Here is a 19,082-nt window from a genome sequence, read left to right as displayed (position 1 = left end):
ACATTTCTTAAGACTCTGCACTGTTTTCAAGTCTGGCCAGTTTAGGGCCATTCCTTCTCCTTTCTCATCCCATACATATCACAAACAAACAAGTACTGTGTCCAGTTCTGGGGCCCTCAATTTAAGGACACTGAGACTCTTGAATGTGTCCAGAGAAGGGCAACGAGGCTGGGGAGAGGCCTCAAACACAAGCCCTATGAGGAGAGGCTGAGGGAGCTGGGGTTGTTTAGCCTGGAGAAGAGGAGGCTCAGGGGAGACCTTATTGCTGCCTACAACTACCTGAAAGGAGGTTGTAGCCAGGAGGGGGTTGGTCTCTTCTCCCAGGCAACCAGCGCCAGAATAAGGGGACACAGTCTCAGGCTGCACCAGGGGAAGTTTAGGATCAAGGTGAGGAGAAAGTTCTTCACAGAGAGAGTTGTTAGCAATTGGAATGTGCTGCCCAGAGAGGTGGTGGAGTCACCATCCCTGGAGTTGTCCAAGAGGGGTTTGGACGTGGCACTTGGTGCCATGGTTTAGTAGTCATGAGGTGCTGGGTGACAGGCTGGACCTGATGGTCTTTGAGGTCTTTTCTAACCTCATTGATTCTATGATTCTATGAAACCAACCCCTGCCAGTTTGGATTTTCAGCTTTCACATGTGAAAACATTTGAGTTTCCTTCTCTTTCAAAAACTACTCAGCTCCGCAGAATGAAATAGTGTTGCAAGAAGTGCTTGTTCCACATCCAATGCATCATCTGGTGTGATTGATCCTGTCACAATGGTAAAACCTGACATTACATCATTTGTTTTTAAGCAATATTTTTTTTTCTCTTTAAAAAGAGATCCTTCTTAAAGAAATTAGTCATTAAGAAAACTGCTCTAAACCCCCATTGCTTCTGTAGCTGAGCAAAACTTGCCCACACTGTGAGTGTGCTGCATGCTGATGACTGTTCCAGCAACTTCCCAGCTGAAACTTGTGATGTGGAGATTTTGGCTCTCAGGGACATGGGGTCATACTTGGCTCTACAGGCTTCAACCCTGCTTTGGCTGTAGCCACACTTCTTGTGAAGCAGTGCTGGCTGGCTATGCCCCTTACCTCCCACCTTGGCTCACTCTCCTGGCACAGATGAATTGTGCAACTGAGGCACAGATCCTCTGTTTCTCAGAGCTGCAGCCCAGGTGGGAGGAGATAGCTGGTGAGAGTGTTTGGGACTCCTAATCTAGTGGAGGGTGTCCCTGCCTATGGCAGGGGAGTTTGAACTAGATGATCCTTGGTGTCCCTTCCAACCCTGACAATTCTGTGATTCTGTGATTCCTGTTTGAGAGGCTGGGAACAGCCAGCCCTGGGGGGGGGGGGGGGGGGGGGCACAAGTACCCCCCTTCAGCTGAAGCAGTTTTGTGGAAGAACCGGTTGAATGTCATAAGGGCAAGGAGCTAGGAATTTAGGAAGACAACAAAGTCGGTATTGAGGTAGGAGGGAAAGGCTATTCTATTTGCAAGTACTTACGGGGTGGGTACCATCCCTTTGCACTCACATGGGTGAGTGGATTCTCCTGCTCTTGAGGGAAGGAAGTATCTTCAAACCCCAGTGATATGTAGATGTTTATGCTTGTCTCAGTTGGGAAGGACTTCAGGTTTGACTGGAGGTTTGACTGATTTAAACTCTTCTGTCTCAGTGATGAAGTGGTGGTGTAAGAGATGATTGGTCATGCAGCTGCTGTGCTTCAGATACCCAGCTCAGTATCCTCATGCAGAAGTTGCTCACAGGTCGTGATTTCATTACCACATACTATATTTGCATCCTTCTGTTTGTCTACTGCATTCAGTTCTTCCACTGTGGTTGTGTGAAAAGATATTTCTAAAAATAATGCCTGTGCTCCACATTATTTCCCCCTTAGAAATTATTGGTGCAAGGCTGGCATCCTCAGAGGAGCCTGAGCTTTACACCTTCCCCTGCCATCCTCTTCTTGCACCCTCAGAATTAGCACCAAGAAGGTAATAACTTGGTAAGCCAAGGGCTAGGATTTACAGCTGTTGTTTGAAAGTAGTCTCCTTCTGCAGAGAAAGAGAAGTGGATGAAGGCTCCTTTTCATGTAACACAAATCCTAATTCAAGATGACCAAAGGTTTTATAATTGAAAGCATTCTGACCATGTGGGGATAAAGTGGCTTACCTCAGGACCAGGAAGGTAGGTAGCTAAACCTCCTGGGTGCTTCTGACTTTACCCTTAAGCACAGCTGATGCTTGCAGATGGTCCCACATGTCTGAAGGGAGGTAGCTGTCTGCTGGAGGAGTATCTGAGGGGCTTAGAGTCCTTCCCTAGCAGAGCCTTCTCAAGTGCCATGCTGACTGTCCTCATATTGCCTGCCATTGCTTCCAGACAAATGCCTCCTGCTCTGGAAGACTGTTTATTTCCACTAGGAAATTAAAAGGACTGCGCATAACACTTCCCTGTCAGGGCTCCCTTATCAAAAGGAGCTGTGTATGTCCTGTGCTCAGCAGCACATGTATCTCTGGCTATTCAGCTCCATCCACCCACGGTTCATTTCCTTGGCACATGATGCTCCCAGCAGCCCTGCTCCCTTTACTGCTCACTCCTGCTTACAGGCAGCATGCCAGTGCTATATGAATTCCCTTAGTTAGGAAATGCAGATTGTAGTCTTGACACCTCTGGTGTCAAGCTTTGCTATGCACTTTCCTGAATGCAGGAGTGACATGCAGGAGACACATCCACTGGCCTGCTTGCAGAGCAGATCTGGAGATACTTTGATGTGTGCTCTGGGGTTCTTCTAAACCAACAGCTGTATGATCCACAGATGGCTGCTTTGAAGGTGGCATGGTCCACACCCTCTTGGACAGCAGTTTGGGAACCAGCCTGCAACCAGCCTGCCTGCTGGGTTGCTTGAGTGACTGGACTTGGCAGCATACCAGACAACTAGAGGCCAGGTGAAGGGTCTAGAGAACAGGTCTTCTGAGGAATGCCTGAAAGAACTGGGGTTGTTTAGTCTGGAGAAGAGGAGGCTGAGGGGTGGACTTCTTGCTTTCTGCATCCTGAAAAGAGGTTGTAGTGAGGTGCATGTTGGTCTCTTTTCCATAGTAATCAGTCATAGGATGAGAAGAAATGGCTTCAAGTTGCATGAGTGGAGGTTCAGGTTGGATATTAGAAGAATTTTTTTCACTGAAAGGGTTATCAAACACTCTAATAGGCTCCCCAGGGAGGTATTTGAATCCTCATCCTTGGAGCTTAGCTCAGAGGGTCACAATGGACCACTTTTCAGAGGGCAATGTACACTGCTGAAGATTCAGAGACTGTTCTGTGGCACAGCAAGGATTTGATAGCAGCTCATGTAAACATACAGTTAAGACATATTTGAACCACCTAACTTGCCCTGTTGTTTTCCACAGTTACATGATTGCCTGGAGATCAGTACAAGATAGTGGCAGGCCATTCTTCTGTGATTTTCAGATACATAGGGCTAGTTGCATGTGCTGAAATCATCCCTCATTAATGGGTGTTCACTATGAGGGACCAAGCTCCTACCACAGCCCATGTCATGAGTGCTCCAAGAGATGGTGATGTCTTACCTTGGGGAAATCCAAGACCTTGACCCCCAAGGCATGTCAAAGCTCATGTGGCTTTTATGGTGGCTTTGGAAATATGCTGGACCTGCCCCTGTCCTTGGAGCTGAGCTACAGGATGCAGCTGCAAGGAGCTGACAGTAGCTCCTGTGACGAGCCTGGGTATTTGTGACTGCTCTGCACTAATGTTGCATTGCTCTGGGCCAGCTCAGTCACCTCTGCTTTGGAAGGGGAAATGCAGATGAACCTGCCTGGTTATGGCCTTACAAAGCAGTGAGCCAGAGACTGGGCCAGCCTGTATGTGATGGACACATGGACTCTCTGATACACACTCCTTGGAGATAGTGACGGTGTTCAGCACTGTCAGCTTTGAAGCGAGGGGGTTTGTCTGTCTTGGCAACCAGCATACTGTAGCTCCAGGAGAAATGCCTTTGCAAAGGGTTAGGTGAGAGGTGGAACCCAGTCTGATCAAGACCTACCAGAAGAGATTTCTTTATCAAACTGTATTAAAGAGAAGTAAAAAAGTGTCCTCACACTGGAGATAATGCACTTGTCCAACAATAATGGCCACATTCTTTTCTAGCCATCTGTGGCAGGCAGAATAATTGATGCTAAAAGATGATTTGTGTTTTTTAAATGTCTTCTTCTATGAAGATTTTAGCTACTGTGCAATCAATGTTGTTCTGCAGTAGACCTGCAGTGGTTTTCTGTGTTTTCCATATTTGCTGTCTGTTTCTTCTTCTATTCACTGACAGATGTCCCATATTGATGCTTGAAATGCTGCATTTTGACAGCTCTCCCCAGGGGATTCCTGTGGGATTACTTCTCTCCCCTGTCACCTTCCACTTGCCTGAGCTGCCGACCTGCCTCCCCTGTGCCACCATTTCAGGGAGGGATGTTTTGCACCCCCTCCAAGATGTGCCTGGGGCAGGAGTCCCTCTCACCTCTCACCCCTGCTACTGTCCCAAAAACAGATGCAGAGGCTTCAGAAGAAAATACCAGGGCTTGAGGTTCCTGAAGCAGGCAGGGAGGAAAAAGACAGCAGATGCTGAAGCCATTAGATGAGCTGAGGCAGATAAATAATGGCCTTCTAGAAAGGCCTCTTGTCTGCCATCCTCCTCGTCTCAGACTAGGGGGTGCCTTCAGCTAGGCAACAGCCTGAAGCTGTGGGTCCTGAGGCTGAACTTGCTGGAGCAGCACATCTAGTATGTTGTTAAACTGATTAGCTCATTAGCAATGTTTAAAAATGATCTCCCATCTGTACTGGCAAAAGCACATGAATGGTAAATTATGGAAAAAAATCAGCTTTCAGAAACCAGCTGCAAATGATTAGAGAAGCAGTAAAAGAAGCTATTTGATGCTGTCTCTTCTGTCCACAGGGCTGTTAGAAGTATTTGCCTGACCTGCTGTTAATATGCAGGGATTATTTTCATAGCAATCCCTCTCTGTAAATTACCTGACAGCAAACCTGAGCTTTGCCCTGCTTAATGTACACCAAGTGAACTCATGCAGGAAATGGGCGTTGTGTGGTCTGCCGCGCATTCGGATCAGAGCCAAAGGAAAATCAGGGTGTGGATGGATTGTTTGCCCAGTGATCAGACTGCTCCAGAAGGTGCACACATGGTCTCTATCTGGAGGAGGAGGAGGCTATGTGAGTCTCCTCGTTTGCAGTGATGTTCCTCAGGAACAAACTGTGCCATGGGGATGACATGGCAAAACTCACACACCATTTCTGTAAATGGTGCATGGGCATTAACCCCCCAAAACTAGTGTGGGGTAATGCTCTGCAGAGGTGCTGCTTCTGTCATCTGTGGAAGTGGTAGGACAAGGAGGGAGTGAGGCAGTGCCTTCAAAGCATGCTCAGGGAGCAGCACATTGTCTCTCTACCCATGACATGCAGTGAGCTGAGAGGGCAGCCTGCTGTGTAATAGCAGGATAATCAGTCAGTGCTGAATAAGCCAAACTGCTAAGTCCTTTATTTTACCAAAACTGCTATTAGCCCTTTGATAGAAAGCTGCTGGCAAAGTGCATCCATACAACTAAGGTTTTTGCAGTCTTTTGCTGTCTCTCTTAGGTTTCACATCCTCAGAGGCTAAACAGCCTCCCCAGCATGCAGATTCTGCTGCTGCTTTGCCCCCTATCAAGCCTCTCTCTGATGCCTACTGTTCAGGATGCTGCAGCCACCCCACTCTGCTGCTGCCACTGCTGCTTTCATGAAGAGCTGTTTGCTTGCAGTTGTGCATGATTAAAAATCTCTTTGAATACTTGGAAATGGCAGGCTGAGGCTGTAGCAGAAACTGGAAATTAAATCTGCTTACAGGCAGCTCAGGAGGAGGGGACGTTTCTGCATCTCTGCCTTTGCCTGTGATTCACTGTGCACAGGGAGCTAGATGGAAACCAAAGGGGTGAAGACAGCCTGGAGGAAGGAGGACAAGAGAGATGCTGAAGAGAAGCCTTTTCTGCAGAGCAGTAGAGGATGCAGATCTAACCTTCTGGAGAGCATGTATTGACCAAACTGAGGACAGAGATTACCACTCAGGTTGAAAAATGGGCTTTCTTTCACATTTGCAGAGGAAGTAGTGATGGGCCAAGAGGGGTTGCATTGTAATGCTTTGCCAGATGAGGCTAAAGAGGGGGCAAGAAACAAGGTAAGCATGAAGAGACTGAAAGAAGCACCTTAAGTGTGGAGTTCAGAGGGTTGGAAAAATAAGAGCTTGGCTGCTAGAACCATATTTTATTTGCACTAGAGTGGCGATTAATGTGCCCTTTGGGAAGGTGATGGCAGCCAGTGCCAAAGTCTCAGGCAGTGCTGGAGTGGAGCATGTGCTGATTTTTTTTTTTTTGCATGGGTAAAGGGAAGAAGATACATGGTCAAGAAAGTATTTGTTCAGGGACCTTCAGCCTCACTAGAATGTTCCCAGAGAGCTAGGCTGCCCCTCGCTGCTCCCCAGCTGGAGGCTGTATCACAAGCATTTCCCACGAGAACAGCAAAACTCCACTGCTCTTCTGCTGATGCTTCAGTTCCTGCATCAAAGGATGAAGGTGTGAAACCATTACAAGGAAATGGACCTTGAAAACATTCCTAATGCATCTTAACCTTTCCAGTATGTGGCTTCTTAATAGTAACAAAGGTAATATTTTGCTTAGCATTTCCACAAAAGCCCTCTGTGGCACTGATTCTCTGCTGTGAAGGATTGCAGCCTCCAGTGGTCCCAATTTTGGAAAAGCTCTTGGCAACTGAAACAAAGGTTTAATGAGATGAAATGTGTGTGGCAACATTAACTATGAGAGCTTTGCTGCTGCTAAATCCCAAGTGCATTTCCTATCCCTGCCAGCTTCAGTAAGGTCCATGTGAATTTGTCTTTTTTCCCTAGCACCTGGGTAATGCCATGCATGACTCATCCTCTCTTGTACTGTCAAAGCACGTTCAGTTCTGCAGGGGAAATCTGCAGTGTGACTGAGTGCCTGGTGCTTGGGTCAGCTCTATTCACTATCTGTAGGGTCAGCTGTCCTCTGTACAAAAATCTAGCAACAATTACATGGTCCTGTCTACACAGAATGTGTTGGGTTGGAAGGGACCTGTAAAGGTCATATATTCAACCCCCCTGCAGTAAGCAGGGATATCTTGTGAGCTACATCAGGTTGTTCGGAGCCCCACCAAGCCTGACCAATGTTTCAAGGGATGGGGCCTCCAGCACCACCCTCACAGTAAAGAACCTCATCCTAATGTCCAATCTAAATCTATGCTTCTCTAGTTTAAACCCCATCCCCCTCAGCCTAGTGCTACATGCCCTTGTAAACAGTCCATTTCCAGCTTTCTTGTAGGCCTGCTTCAGAAAGGCTGCTATAAGGTCTCCCCAGAGCCATGGGGTGTGTTTTAAGAACCATGTACCCATATAGCTACTTTGGATAAACGAGCCCAACCTGTGCTTTCTTTGTTACATGCTTTTCATTCAAAATTTCAGTACAGTGTTAACAAACAGTAGGTGGAGAGAAGGGATTCAATAATAGCTATGGGAGCCTTCACTCTCATGTCCTTTGGTGAACTTCACTATAAAATGCCACGTTTCCTCCATGCACAGTTTTCAATTAAAAACTCTCCACTGAAAAGGTCAGGACAGCTTGACTCTTTGCTTCCCACACACCAATAAGCTAACAGCAGTGATAACCAGTGGCAGTAAACAAAATTCCTTCCAACCTGAAAGTGCTGAGGACTCTCTCTGCCTGGAGTAACTAATGAACAGCAGCAGCTCCTAGTCCTGCCATGTGCTTTGTGAGTAATTGCTACCCATCACCCCTGCTGCTCTTGCTGCCTTGCTTTATAAATAACACACAGCTCTTCACCTCACCAACCCTCACATCTTTTCCTCTTTAGCACTGCTTCATCTGCTGCTCCACTGAGATAGCAATCTTATTTTTAAGCACTGGCTGCAATGCACTTTTACACTTCTAATACATATGTGCCAGTGGAACTGTTTGATGCAGCAAAACCTGCTTCGTATTATTCTCTGTAACCATGTGCATGTGATGAGATCTTGATTGCCCATCTTTTCAGTGCCAGTGTTTGGACACTGCAATTCTGTTGCTAGGATAGGCACTGCCCTTGCAGAAGAAAATTTTACTTCTGACACTACTGTGGACCACAATAATAATTGCAGATTCAGCTGATACTTCCAAAGATGCATATTCTGATTTATTTAAGTTGTGGAAGTATGACTTGAGTCACAGACCACAAAATGTTTTATCAGGAAGGAAAAGGGCACAGCTTTTACCTACATACCCATTATTAGTGTGATGGAATCCATGGAATCTGAGGAGCCTGCAGTGTGCCCAGATGGCCAAGAAGGCCAAGGACATCCTGGCCTGTATCAGGGAGGTCATCCTGCCCCTGTACTCAGCACTGGTTAGGCTGCACCTCGAGTCCTGCATCCAGTTCTGGGCCCCTCAGTTTAGGAAAGATGTTGAGTTGCTGGAATGTGTCCAGAGAAGGGCAACAAAGCTGGGGAGGGGTTTGGAGCACAAGCCCTATGAGGAGAGGCTGAGGGAGCTGGGGTTGCTTAGCCTGGAGAAGAGGAGGCTCAGGGGAGACCTTATTGCTGTCTATAACTACCTGAAGGGAGGCTGTAGGCAGGTAGGGGTTGGTCTCTTCTCCCAGGCAACCAGCACCAGAACAAGAGAACCTGGTCTTAAGCTGCACCAGGGCAGGTTTAGGCTGGATGTTAGGAAGAAAGTCTTCATAAAGAGAGTGATTGGCCATTGGAATGGGCTGCCCAGGGAGGTGGTGGAGTTGCCATCACTGGAGGTGTTTAGGAGGAGACTTGATGGGGTGCTTGGTGCCATGGTTTAGTTGATTAGGTAGTACTGAATGATGGGTTGGATGCAATGATCTTGAAGGTCTCTTCCAACCTGGTTTATTCTATTCTAAAGTGACTTCCCCACTTGTGAAAGCTGAACACAGAATGCAATAGAGAGATTGGTTTGAACTGCTGACTCCCCCTTCCAAATTTTAAAGGCACACCTGTCTGACAGAAATAGACTGTTCACGAAATCCATGGGTGGCTTGCGCCTAGAATTTTATTCAATCCATTCGAAAAATAGACAGAACTATAAGGTGGCACATATTGTCAGGAAGTACAAATGTCACATCTGTCTTTGTACAGTTTAAATCCATAGATTAAGACAGTGAAATAATTCTCCTGGCTGGGAAAATAACGAAGGGTCTTCCACGAAAGGACAGGTCTTCAGGTAAGCATTCACACAAATGTTATCTGGTTAAGCAGAACTTTTTCTATCCTCTATAAAAATATAAACGGCATTTCAAAACATTTTTAGATAAATAGGGTATGGTCATCTAACATGGCATTCATGTACTGACAGAACATGGGACCTGGGCATGTCAAACTGCTTTCAGTAATCCACACCCAGCCAAAATGAAAACATTTTGTACGGGCTTCAAAGGTAACACAGCATAATGAAAGAAACAGCATCAAACCAAAGAGGTACAGGTATGATGTTCCTCCTCCCATATGAATCCCTTCCCTTGATTTTGTACTTTTTGGTAACATGGCAATGACTAATAAGACAAAAGTGGCAGTTTCATACAGGTTAATTCTAACTTGGGATCAAGTATAACTTGCCTTTCCCAGAAAGCAGCATTGCTGGGAAGTGATGTGCGCCAGGATCAAGAGGGCACCCACTGACTGTCACGTATGCTTTACCTGTGCAGTATTTCTTTGATACAGACTGTACAGAAGGACATGTGCAAATTACAAGGGCAGAATCTTGGCTTCCCAGACAGCAAAAACAGGTGGTGAAAGTAAGACTAAGGAGGATTTCAAAGGCAAGAAAAACTAAACAAAAAGCCAACTCATCTAAACTTTGAACCATGGGACGTAGGGTGTTCCTAGTACAGCTGGCATAATCACCCTGGGTTTTTTTTGTAGGGATGCAATCTTATAAGCTGAACAGCAAATTGTTGTTGCAGGGACTCATTTGGCTCAACACAGATTAGGAAGTTCGAATACACTGAATATACTGGTCACAGGTCTAATCACATCACTTCCCTTTTCTCAATCCTAAATTTGCATTGGATTGGCTTCCTCATCAGCTGTGTGTTTGTATAGCAGAGCACTCGATGTTGTAATTGACTAGCACATATGCCAACAACAGCTGCTGTTTTCCAGTTAAAGTGAGAAACAAAACCCAAGGACAGGGTCAGGTTGCAGAGAGAGGTTGGACATTTTGAACTTTGGACAAAGTGACAGGTATCTTTGACTCTCCCGGTGCTGGCGCTTTTGTGACTGGATGTGCATGGGCTTTCACATCGGCTATTCTCTCTTTAAATCTTTGCTGGAGGTACTTTTCTTCTTTGGAGTAACTTTTAGCAAAAGCAGACATCACCAGACACGCTGCGACGGTGGACCCTCCAACACAGAACAAGACTGCCCCTGCCAGCTTGCATATATCAAGGGACCCATTAAACTGTATGGCACGGGTATCCACCACAACAAAATCATCTTTCCCGAGGGCTTCGATTTTCGGCGGCACAAGAAAACCCACTACCAGAACCGTTAAACCTATCAGCAAAAAAGCCGTCCCGGAGATGAGTCCGACCTGCGGGGGAAAAACAACAAAGGAACAAAAGAAACAATTATTAGGCCTGTCTAGTTTTCAGCTGATAAGTGGCCCTAGGAGGCATTCAGCTTTCAGAGTATCTTGAAGGTACTGTTATCTCTCCTAGGAGAAGGCTGGTATTTTTCCTTAAGGTCCTATGTGGCCATACTAGTACTGTGTCCAGTTCTGGGCCTCTCAGTTTAGGAAAGATGTTGACTTGCTGGAGCATGTCCAGAGAAGGGCAACAAAGATGGTGAGGGGTTTGGAGCACAAGCCCTATGAGGAGAGGCTGAGGGAGCTGGGGTTGCTTAGCCTGAAGAAGAGGAGACTCAGGGGTGACCTTATTGCTGTCTGTAACTACCTTAAGGGAGGTTGTAGACAGGCAGAGGTTGGTCTCTTCTCCCAGGCAACCAGCACCGGAACAAGAGGACTCAGTCTCAGGCTGCGCCAGGGGAGGTTTAGGCTGGAGGTTAGGAGGAAGTTCTACACAGAGAGAGTGATTGCCCATTGGAATGAGCTGCCCAGGGGGATGGTGGAGTCGCCATCACTGGAGGTGTTTAGGAAGAAACTGGCTGGGGTGCTTGGTGCCGTGGTTTAGTTGATTAGATAGTGTTGGATGATAGGTTGGACTGGACTCAATGATCTCAAAGGTCTCTTCCAACCTGGTCAATTCAATTCAATTCAATTCAATTCAACTCTATTCTATTCAACTCCTATTCTATTCTATTCTATTCTATTCTATTCTATTCTATAGTATAGGGAGAAACTGCCTTTTTACAACTTGTGTTTACATAACTCAGTACTGACTTTTCTGGAAACAACAGATTATGTGTTTATACATGTAAGTAACATTTCATGTTCAAAGGCCCTATCACAGAGAGGATCACCCTTTAATCCCAGTGCTGTGCTATTTCTGCCTATTCCTTTTGCATTAGGTGGAGGTTAGCACCAACAGTTCAGTCCCTGCTGATAGTCTGTGTCACATCTACCACTTGCTTTCACTCCATGAAAATAATTCCTTTGCAAGGATTAGAAGGAAGTTGTTATTCTTGTGAACAGATCACAGAATATTTCTAGCACATTTCAAGTCTAAGTGCAAAATTTAGTTCCTATAGAATGGCCCCAGCAACAAAGCAGAGGGGTTGGGTTAGATGGCCTTGCACACCCTTTCTAACCTCTGGTGTTCTCAAATTTTATCAAGTTCCCTGACCTTAATGAAGATCCTGTAACTTGCTTGATTCCTAGGTCACACAGTCTCAGAGTTACTACTGTTAACCTACCAGTTTATTCCCAATAATCTGGCAGTACCACTATGGGTGCAGAGAAGAGGTAAACTACACTTTCAAGCTATAGGTGGGGTTTCCTACAGCAGACTTCAATGCTTCAGTGGCAGCATCCAAAGACCCTACAGCTACCTTGGAAGCTGATCTATCTTGGTAAGAGCACCCTGCTTGGCTATTCTGTCATCTCAGGGAAAACTGAGCAACAGAAGGACCTTCTGGACGATACCTATACCTATCAGTTGCATGGGAAAATCTTGAAACAGGCATTTTTCTCTTCAGTGAACAGCAGTGGACAATACCTTCCAGAACGTAGAGCTCCACCTGCTAGGCGATCTCTGGATCTGAAAATCATCCTCATACTCCCAAATTGAAGCTGTGCAATCCTCATAAAACTGATGCAGGTAGGACCGAACTCCGTAGTGTTGGTAGCCTCCATCAGCGCTGCCCTGCGTATGCCTGGACCCGCAGATGTCAGCATAGGAGCTCATCCTTCCTACCTGCAATGAGAGGTTCCATGCAAAGCAGATTGTTATCAGTGTGGTAGAAGAGTAAAGCTGGCTACAAACTCTCCAGATAACACAAAATGGCCCAGGAGGGCCCTGTCCTTCACTTCTTTCCCAAACAAATGAGCCTGAAAGAGTTGCATGTGGTGACTCAGCTCAACTAAAACCAAGGCACTCAGCTTCCTGGCTCAGCACAGCCTAAAGGTGCTGCAGAGAACATTCTCTTCCATACACAAGAGTGCTGGCTCCCCATATTTTGCACCAGCATGCTACTGTGTTTCCATGGAGACTGAAGGCAGCAGACGACATCAGGTAACAAAAGCCAGCGTCCCTCAAGGGTTCATACTGCCTCTCATTCAGACTGCTACTATCAGCTAAATAGTTTGCAGCCTTAGGAACTTGCCAAGCTGCTGGGTAAGGTGGGGTTTTTCAAAACGCTTTTGCCTGACCTTTTGAAGTGCAGAAGTAAGCACTGACAAAACATTCATACTTATGAGAAACAGAGGCAACATAAGTCCTAGACAGATTCAAACTGTATATATCCTGAACTTAAATATGGATAATTAAAAACTGAAAACAGGGAATGTCATCACAGCACCAAACTGCTCACTGAAGGGAGGAAAATGCAAATACCAAACTTCTGGCAAACTGCTGCTCCCATGGAGAAGTCAAAGCCCAAACTCCACCTGACTATAACAAAATGAAGTTTGTGTGCTGTGAAAACTACCAACAATCTTCTCTACTCGCCTCTAAAACATTTAAGCAACAGGTCAATGTTACTTAAGCTGAATGACTTCTCCTTAAAGAAGTTTGGAAAGTCTTAGTCCAAAGGAAACTGCTGATCATAATTAGTACTTGCATCTGAATGTCACAGCTTTGTTTATACCAGCTTCAAGCAGTTGATCTGATTGCCACAACAATTTTACTTAGAGGGAAAGAAAGGAGGAAGGTTTGACACGCTCATGGCACCTAGAACCTCAAGATTTTGCAGCCCTATGGCCCTTTTGGAATGGCTGATCTTCCTGGGTAAGAAATTCTTGAGTAGGCATGAAAAACCAAACACTGCTGCCTTTAAATTAAACAGAAGCCAGAAAAGTATCAATAGGGAATGGCAACAATTTGAATGAAGCTCTTGGCTGGCAAAGCAGTGGTCTTCCAGCCTTTTGGAATACGGTTGCATTTTTGGCTCAGGGACAAAGTGGGTTTTCCTCTTCATAAACCCCCACTAATCTTAGTTTCTATTTATTTTGTATAGCTAATACATATTTAGTTTGCCATTCTCAGCATCTTACAGTTGCAAATCTCTCTTTCAAGGCTTTCACAGAAGTCATGACCAAGTGTAGGAGGAGGCCCACATGATGCTGGTGGCCATAGCACAGGCCAGAGCTCCCTTCAGGAGAAGAGGGGACAGCATTGGTGGCTAAGCTTTGCAGAACAGCAGGGACAGTACAAGGCATGGCTTCTGGCAGAAGCTCCTTCTTTGAACCTGGAACTGCCCTTGCATCCCCTGTGGATTCCACTTTGGCCACCATAAAGTGTCAGAAAGTCAAAGCGCTTTCTGACTCCATGGATGGGCTTTTGTCCTCTGGTAACAGCATCAGTGCCCTCCAGAGTGTGCTTAAGATGCTGGTTTTCCCAGGCAAGGAACTAAGACAGGATGAACAGAAACCTTGAGACAGCAGGGAAACTCCCCTCTGGTGAGCAGGGAGAGCCTGGAACATGGGCCACCCCGTGTCAAGTTGCTAACAGTGATGTTTCCCATTATAGTTACTATTTTGGGAAAAAGATTGTTTGTTGTACTGCTACAATGCTAAGAGCTCTTGAACACTATTACTTTTTGAGGTATAAAAAAGGCCCAGTGGTATGGATACAAGTATACAATCTGAAACGCTGGGGAAATGCTGAGTGCTACTCTAATTCTGAAGCCTGTTGGTTCTTTTGTGAAAGAGCTTTTCACCTCCCATGGGAGTCGCTCCTTCTGCTGTTTGTGCCCTGCCTGAAGGAAGGAAAAGAAGTTTTCTTTTCTCACTGCCACTACCATTTCCTCAACAGCTAGGTGCCATCTTCCACAGGACAAGCACAGAAGAATTTTCATAGAACCAGAGTTCCATCTACTGCATAGGTAGACCACAGGTAGACCTCTAGCTTAGGGTGAAAGGAGAGGGTGAAGTACTAGTGTAGTTTATCAAAACTGCCCCAGCTCTGCCATATGAGATTACACAGCTCATGCTTCAAGGATAAGAACAGTTTATGTCCATTTCCCTCACCATTTGTTTTGGTTTTAAGTAAACAAGCACTCATTCTCCCACTTCAAGAAGATGCCAGTCAAAGCCCTGCAGAAACTCACTCTCTCAGGTCCCTACTTAGATCTTTATTCTTGCATCAATCCTAACCCTTAAATAACTTATGCTTAACTCATTGCCAACTAAATTCATTCAGGTAGGCACATTCAGCATCATATAATGAGCAGAAAGGGAGGCATTTCCCCCAAGTGGAAGTAACTCCATAAGGCCAACACAGGGAAGGACCAGATAATGTCAACAAAGCTTGATGGCATTACTCCAGATGCCACCAGAAGACAATTTTAGAGCTTCTTTGGTTTCTCCAGTAAATGAAGCACTTGCTGAGTCTGAACTAGCAACTGAAGTTATAATTGATTTCAGAAAACTCAATGTAATGTGACAGAAGGCTGTATAAACACTATCACACATTCACTGCACTGTCTGTAGGTTTAGTCAAGAGAGAGAAAGGAGGATGTAGTGTTTCTAACAGCTTGGGGAAGGATTGCCTGTAAGGAACACAGCCTGGAATGACTTACATTGCACACAGATTACATGGATTCTTTTTCTTTAGCAATCTAAAATGCTAGTACGTGGGTTTGGTCAGGCATTTGAGCAAAATGATAAATAAGAGCTAGGAGGTGGAATAGAAAACAAAAGCATGATCTTTGGCTTGAGAGAGTTGTGATAGCAGCAAGTAGCATGACCTTTTAAAATGGGAGGAAAAAAAACCCCACTGCCAGCATCATTAATTCTTTTCAACCACTGCATAATATTAAGTGCTACTGAACATCTTCTGTATGCTCAGACTCTTCCACTTAAGTAATCTCCTATCTTTTGCAAAATATCTTGTCCCTTAGAGAAAAGAAGGTTTCTCAGCCCTCTATGAGTCATTGAAGCAGCCCAGTAATTGGATGGTCTCCTTTCTCAGCTCCAATGTAAACATAATTACGTTGTTCTTGCTCCTTACAGACGGGTCAGAGGAACTGAAACAGTCAGAGTATAGTGTGAGAAAACAGTTCTCCATAAATAAGAAGGGAATGTGTCACAGCATCAAATTATACTGGATGAATATATACTGCAGTAGTTATGATTTCCTGAGTGTTGACGTGTGTCTCACCTTCATGGCTAAGAAGATAAACACTGAAACGTTGGGAAACTTTTGCTAAAAGAAGGTCAATTACCTGAATCTGTTATGCACAAGCTCAGAACATGCATCCACGCCACAGAAGTGGTTTAATCATTGAAACTTTTCCAGTACCTAAACCCGAGGTGCCTAGGAGCATGTGGGATGTATGATCACAGCTTCACACACTGCATAGTAGCAATCTATCCCCTAGCAACTTTTGTTTCCATGGCAAAAGCTGTCCTGTTTACTATTCTCCACTGATCTAGGGAAGTGTGACTGGATTGGTGAACAGGAAGATGAAAAGATGAGCAAGCTCCAAGAAAAAAATACCCAATAAATTTTCCAACTCCTTTGCTTTCTTACGGACAGATTTGACACATTTAAAGAAGTGTAAGGAATCAGCATCTGAAACGCAAGAAAAAGCAAATAAGGATGCACCACTGCTCCTCCACACCACACAGCCACTAGTGCCAATGGGTTTGCACAGGTGAAGCCCCCCGCTCCCAGACGTACACACTTCGATCCTTCTGTTCAGAGGCCACGTTTCCAGTTTTTACCTGCACAAAGCAAGAGCCTGTGAAGGGCAAATACTGGAATAACTGACCTGGCTTTGACGGCAGTTTCCAAAATGGGCTTTTTGATGCCTCAGCTACCTGTCATGCCATTGTCCAGCACTTTCCCAGGCCAGAGGTTGAGACAAGCTGTCCTTGGCCTGACCCAGCCCACCAGAACCCAGCCGAGCCCTCATGGCACCGCGGCTCCGGCTCAGTGCCCGGCCTTTGGGCAGGGGGACCGGCAAGGGCAGCTGCCGCCGTTCCCTGAGGACGTCTGAGGTCCTCAGCTGATTTTTCCGAGGCAGCTTCAGCGCCCTTGCCACGCACCGGGGAGAGAGCAGGGCCTCGCGGGGGTATAGGCCGGGGCCTCCCAAGCCGGTGGCGGCGACCCCGCCAGGTCGCGACCCCTGCGACAGGCAGGCGCGGGCTGCTCCGCCAGCACAACAGGAGACACTCGACAGTCCGCTTCCCGGGCGGAGCGGAAGAACTCCGCAGCGCCGGCACCTCAGCGGCGATCTGTCTCCCGTGACTGACTGCCGACCTTAACCTCTCCTGGCCCGGCGCCAGCAGCCCCGCGTACCCAGACGACGAGGGCAGAGGAGAGCCTGCCCGGGCTGTCCCCCTGCCCTGCCCTCGCCCTGCAGCGCAGGGCGGCGATGGCGATGCAAGCCCCCTCCCGGCGGCGGGTCAGCGCGGCACCAGCCTTCCCCCCGGAAGATCGCCTCCTTTCTCGAGCCGGGAGGAGAAGTGCGGGGACCCTGCCGTACCCGCCTCCCCACCCCGCGGCTTGGCGGCCGGCTCTTCTCCGCCACCTTCCCTGCGGGAACCTCGGCGCTGTATTCCCTCCCGTGAGGACGCCGACTGTCACAAGAGTCACTACCGTCCCTGCCAAACAGCCGAGCCCAAGTTTTCCCAGAGACCAGGAGCGGCGGCGCCAGGGTTACCTGTCCCTTCTGGCGCTCCCCTCAGCCGGCTGAGCAACCGCGGCGGCGCTAGCTGCGGCTCTCCCACCCTGGTCCCATCTCCTCTCTGCGCCGCGTACAGCCCCAGACACCACGTATTATGTACGGCCCGGAGCGCTGCTCGCTCCCGCGCCGTGCCTGCGCACTGAGCCGCCGCCGCTGCTGCCGCCGCCGGGCGCCTAGGGGCGCCTGTCTGCGCCCTCCCTGCCAGCTCCTCCGGGGCGGAGGCTTGGGCTGAGTAGGGGATACACGAAGGGATGTCTGGCTCTTCCCCGCAGCCCACTGCTGTGAGAAGGGTCCTTCCGACCGCGGCATCGGCGGGCCCGTTCCCGGGAACGTGCCGGCCGGCAGGTGGCACGGAGCGGATGCCTCTGTTCCACCAAGGTCACCAGGGTGTCTTCCCTGGGTGATGGGAGTAGGAGGGACCTTGGGGCCACGTCTGTAATCACCTCTCCTCGCCCTTTAATCGGCGCTAAATAATTTGGAGACTCAATGTTCTGTTATTCATAGAATCGCTTTGGTCAGAAAAGACATTTAGGATCAAGTGCAATCAGCCACCCAACATCACCATTACCACTAAACCACGTGAAGTGCTCGAAGTGCCATGTCCGCATGGTTGAACACTTCCAGGGACAGTGACTGCGTCATCTCCCTGGGTAGCCTCTTGCAGTGCCTGACCACTCTTAAAGGAATTGTTTCCAGCATCAAATATAAACCTCCTCTGGTGCAATCTGAGGCCATTTCATCTCATTCTATCACTTGACACTAGGGAGAAGAGACCAACACTGTGTCACTACAACATCCATTCAAAGAGTTGTCGAGTGAGAAGGTCTCCCCACAGACTCCTCCAACCTAAACAACCCTAGCTCCCTCAACTGCTCCTTAATGAGACCTGCCCCTTCACCACCTTTGTTGCCCTTCTCTAGACACACTCCAGCAATTTAATGTTAAGTGTACGGACATCACAAAAATGTGACATGACCCACAAAGAGTAAGGCACTGAGGTCTGGGGGATGAGGAAATAAATCAGTCTACCAGGAGACATACCTGGCTATTTAAGAGAAACAGAGTGAGGCTGAGAGCTAAACATGAGTGTCTTGGGTCTGCCCTGGTAACAACAGGTTGGTTGTTCATTGGAAAAAATATTTCAAATAGGTAAATTCAAGGATTAAGGAAGCCAATGAGGGAAGAGTTAGAGAAGGGCACTAAGAGCTGAACTTGCTGAAATGTATCCCAAAGAGAGGCCATGTGGAATTCCTCTGAAAAAAATGACAACATAAAGGGCAAAACTGATAGGAATTTCAATGCTGTGTACTGAAATATGCGCAGAAATAGTATCATTTCATGCAGGGGAAAAGAAAAAGGAAGGGCTTTAAAGCAAAATAGATAATTATTAGCCAAAATAAAACCAAGGTATTTTAAAAGTGCTTAAATAAGTATAGTACATAAAGAAGGTGAGATTAATGGTGGTTTCATTTACAGCAATGCACAAGCGCCTTGGGAAAAAAACCATGCAAGTGATGGGCAATTGCAAATCATAAAAACAGCTGAAAAAGAGCAACTAAGGAATTACATTTGGAGGAAGAAATGCTGATTGCAGTGGATTTCATACTGTCCTTCCAAAGCTCTTATGCTTTTCTTGTTTCAAGTAATGAGTAATGCCAAAAAGTGGTTTCCCTGACCTAAGCAGAGCCAATTCCA

At 46.9% G+C, this 19,082-nt stretch overlaps 1 protein-coding gene across 1 annotated transcript; it reads right to left on the bottom strand.

Moving 5' to 3' along the window:
* Positions 1–9,106: 9,106 nt before the first annotated feature.
* Positions 9,107–17,572, bottom strand: NRSN1 (neurensin 1). Its single transcript, XM_068169155.1, has 3 exons — positions 17,364–17,572; positions 12,254–12,451; positions 9,107–10,671 (listed from the first exon to the last, which is right to left on the bottom strand). The coding sequence occupies exons 2-3, from the start codon at positions 12,440–12,442 to the stop codon at positions 10,273–10,275; spliced, it is 588 nt and encodes a 195-aa protein (XP_068025256.1). The 5' UTR covers positions 12,443–12,451; positions 17,364–17,572; the 3' UTR covers positions 9,107–10,272.
* Between the last annotated feature and the right edge of the window lie 1,510 nt (positions 17,573–19,082).

This window comes from Melanerpes formicivorus, unplaced genomic scaffold (assembly GCF_026170545.1).
Source record: "Melanerpes formicivorus ecotype bairdi unplaced genomic scaffold, bMelFor1.0.p_v2 SCAF_165, whole genome shotgun sequence".
In the NCBI taxonomy this organism is placed as follows: domain Eukaryota; kingdom Metazoa; phylum Chordata; class Aves; order Piciformes; family Picidae; genus Melanerpes; species Melanerpes formicivorus.
Note: the sequence above shows the minus strand (reverse complement) of the source record. Positions and strands in the feature narration are given on the sequence as shown.